The 3909-nt window shown below is 57.9% G+C and overlaps 2 protein-coding genes across 2 annotated transcripts; both read left to right on the top strand.

Moving 5' to 3' along the window:
- The first annotated feature begins 263 nt into the window (after positions 1–263).
- On the top strand, positions 264–1150 carry H310_10606 (hypothetical protein). The gene has a single exon (XM_008877035.1). It carries the CDS (start codon positions 287–289, stop codon positions 1133–1135), a length of 849 nt encoding a protein of 282 aa, XP_008875257.1. The 5' UTR covers positions 264–286; the 3' UTR covers positions 1136–1150.
- Positions 1151–2331: 1181 nt separating this feature from the next.
- H310_10605 (hypothetical protein) lies at positions 2332–3909 on the top strand. The gene has a single exon (XM_008877034.1). The coding sequence runs from the start codon at positions 2614–2616 to the stop codon at positions 3808–3810; it is 1197 nt and encodes a 398-aa protein (XP_008875256.1). The 5' UTR covers positions 2332–2613; the 3' UTR covers positions 3811–3909.

The following is a 3909-nucleotide window of genomic DNA, read 5'->3' as shown; positions in this document are numbered from 1 at the left end:
GTGTTTGTATATACCACACGTATACTACACATCTTGATGCCTTCCCGAATGCATTGCCAAGATTGAGACCCCTTAAAGTCTTACGTATGATGGACATGAGCATCCCACGACGAATGTATGTGTGTCGCTCGGTGTGTCCAATTATGTGTTTACATAAACAATTCCTCTACGTTGATTGGCTTTACAAATTTCTCTTCAGCCAATCAGAATATTTCATATCATAAATCCTTTCAACTCGAACCCAAGCGTTCGAGACCGCCACAATTCCACTTGCATCCATCTCGACATGTCTGGTACAACTACTTCGTGGCGCACGACTGCACTCGCTCTGCTCGTACTCGTTCCGTTCGTGTCTGGCGCCACCGTCGATGGCAACTCGACGTTTGACAACCAAGTCAACAAAATCCTCCGCTGGGACGGCACCCGCGAAAGCTTGGGGGTTGGTCCCGACGTCATTGCCGGCATTGCCATCGCCGCGGGGTTCACCGCCGTTTTCTTGGGCTACCGTCTCATTCGCCCGGCCATCTTCCTCGCGGGGTTTGCCATCGGGTCGGTCTTCTGCTTTGTTGTGTCCGAGCGCGTCTTCCGCGACAAGGCGTATGTGGACGCGGCGTCCTGGGTCGCGTTTGTCGTCGGAGGTCTCATCGTTGGCTCGTTGGTCGTGTGGCTGTACAAAGTCGGCATCTTCCTTGTCGGGGCCTTTGCCGGCCTGCTGCTCGCGACGCAGATCCACACCTCCTTCGGACACTCGTTCAACCCGTCGGACCCGCATGTCGCTCTCATTGTGCTCTTGGTCGTGTGCGGCCTTGCTTGCGGCGCCGTGGCGGTCATGATTGAGCGTCCTTCGCTGATCGTCGCGACGGCGTGGGCGGGAGCCGTGACGGGTGTGTGGGGAATTGGCTACTTTGCCGGCAACTACCCGAACGCTGCCCGCTTGAAGCAGCACGCAGACGCCAAGGGTGCGTGGCATGTGGACGTCCCAGTAGAGTGGTGGGGTTACTTGGCTGGTTCGGTGGTGCTGGCGTTTGTCGGCATGTTCGTGCAGTTTCGCGACCAGCGATCTCGGCAAGAGCAACCCGTCGCCTACGTTATCGCGTCCACACCGACCCATGGAAACCCGATTCGCCATGTCTAGGCCGCCTCAACACAAACTTTATTATTTACATACGTCTTGTTCTGCACAAGTGGTTGTGTGTGCTGCCTTCATTCCGCGTCGCGGCGCACGGTGAAGTGGCATCTTACGCATTCTTGTAATCGTGAGGTGCTTCCAGCGAACGGACACAGTCGTCGCTTGAATGCGGCGATCCTCCGCGGTGTCGTTGATAACGATGGACGGCTATGGCCCACCGAACAAGAAAATGTTCGTCCCAACCAAGACAAGCGTGGCTGACAGCGTATCGAGGGGAAGAGCGGACGGTGGCGCGGTCGATGGCACGGTTTTGGCGCCTTGTGGGTTGTAGCGAGTGCCGCACGCGAGAGTGGAACGTTATGCACGTTGCGATGCAGAGTTGGCCAAATCGGTCGCGGCGTGCCTGACCTGGCACCCGCGCCAAGTCTTGTCGTATGCCCACGAGATCTTCCGCCCGTGCGTCGGACGGGATCCATTCATTTCGTTGACACAACCAAAACGATCTGTTGTGTGACCAGCCATACGTACCACCAAGACGTGGCAAATGCCGACAATTGCCACGGCTCAGTGCGCGGTTGGCGTTGGCGCGGCTGTCCCATCGACTCGATCGGTCGTCGTCTCCAACTCCATCGACGCTGGTCTCGGTGCTCGCGGATGACGTGCGCAGCGGACAGACGCAACAAAGCTCCAGTCGATCATGCTACATTGCATCCCCGTGTGCGCGCTGCACACATGCTTGGCCATCGTCGACCAGGGCTACGACGTGCCCGAGGATGCTGTCCGCAGCTGCCTTGGTGGGGACGACAAGGATGGCGCGATCCGGTCGCACCGCCATACTACGTCGTAGCGCATGCCGCTGAAGGTGCCTACTGCGTTGCCATGACCACCCTGTCCAACTGCAAAATGTGCTGCTTGTGTTGAGCTCAAACAACACCATTCTCTGCTCGGCATGTCAAAAACGCGCTGGCGGCGGATGCACGGTCAAAGGACGACGTGAATCGGGATGGCGCAGGCACTACGAGCGAGGAAGCCCCGGCATGCTGTCGGTCGCGTTTCCCCCTTCTGGATTGCGATCGCGGCGGCGGGGATTCAACAAACCACTCGCTCGACACAGGTGTACTCAGCGAACGGTTCAGTGGGCACGGCCAGCGACCATTCGATCCAAGCATACAAAATGCCAGATCAAAGGGCGTGTCGTCAGTTTGCCGTGCGTCGAGCAAGGCCAGCCTGCTGTTTATCGTAGTTGGCTCCCGAGCAAGCCACCGCGCTCCGAGACGCGTCGACGTGCCTGCATTGGATCCCTCGCAAATCAAGCGACTGTCCGCTTCGTCGGGTGGACGGCGCGTACACACACATCCACGAAGCTGAGTTGCCCTGACCAAATTTGCCTGGTAGAACGAACTGGACCCTTGCACACGTCGTGCCAGGGACTTTCTAGAAGTGCAGTACCTGCAAACCAATCGAGCTGCGGGCACTGTACAGCTATGCAACTCTTGCGCGATCCGACAACAGGCAGTGGTCATCAGGGGCCGATTCGAGCGGATATTACTTTGGCACGTGCCTTCCATCGTTCACTTGCTGCTGCGATGAACTTGATTGCTGGGCTGACTGTCGTCGCCGGGGCCGCCATGGCGTCGGTCAACGAATCGTCTCGCGAACTCCAAACGACGACCGCGCCGTTCTGCTGGCTCAACTCGTATCCCCGCGGCATTGGCCAAGTGCCGACCTCGTGCGCGGCAGGCCAAGAACGCATTGCACTGTTGTGCTACCCGAATTGCCCGACTGGGATGTCTCGACAAGGCCTCGACTGCCACTCGAACTGTCCCGATGGCTTCGACGACCAAGGGCTCTTTTGCCGCATGAAGGAGTACGGCCGAGGCGCTGGGTACCCTTGGAAGTTTGGCGACGGTCTCAACGACAATGGCATGTTTCGACGCTGCGAAGGAGACCACGGCGCCGGCAAGTGCGAGAAGAGTGGAGCTGTTGTGTACCCAAAATGCCGAGACGGATACACCGCGTTTGGCTGCTGCATTTGTCGCCCCAATCCACCAAACTGCAACGAGTACGGACTGGCCGGCCGCTTCGACCTGTCCTGTGCAAAGAAAGTCATCATCGGCGATCCCGAGTTGGGCACGTGTGCGTCGGATGAAGAACGAAACGCTGGGCTTTGCTACAAGGTGTGCAAGACAGGTTTCTCTGGCGTTGGACCGGTCTGCTGGGGCCGTCCCCCTTCTGGTTGGGTCCGATGTGGCATGGGAGCCGCCACGACCTCGACTCAATGTGCCGAAATCATCCGAGACCAGATCATGTCGGTCGGCGAGATGGTGCTCAATATTTGCACGGCGTTCTCGTCAAGCTCAGCCAAGGCGCTCAAGGCCCCGGCCGACTCGGGGAACTTGGCCAAGCTCAAGAACGGCTGGAACTCCATCAAGTCCAAGCCTGAAGTTCAAGACGCCATCAAAGCGTACGACAACGCGAACCGTTTCAAGACGGGCTACCAGGCCATCCAGGACCTCGAAGACGCCCGCACGACGGAAGACTACGTCCGCTTTGCTGCAACGATCGCATCTATTTTAGATCCCACGGGCGTCTCGGGGGTGATTGCTGCGTACACGTACTCGACGTGCGACAAAGTTGCCCCCCAAGTCCATTCCCGAAGCATCCCCGACTTTTTGCAGTAAGCGAAGCGCTGCAGTTCGACTTCAACGTGTGCCGACAACAAATATTATTTGTCAGAGGTATTGGTGTGTGCGCAAGTGAGAAGCAATAAAATACTCCCT

This window comes from Aphanomyces invadans (genome assembly GCF_000520115.1).
Source record: "Aphanomyces invadans strain NJM9701 unplaced genomic scaffold supercont1.27, whole genome shotgun sequence".
NCBI classification, from domain to species: Eukaryota; Oomycota; class Saprolegniomycetes; order Saprolegniales; family Verrucalvaceae; genus Aphanomyces; species Aphanomyces invadans.
The sequence above is the reverse complement of the archived record's forward strand: the minus strand, read 5'-3'. Positions and strand labels throughout refer to the sequence as shown.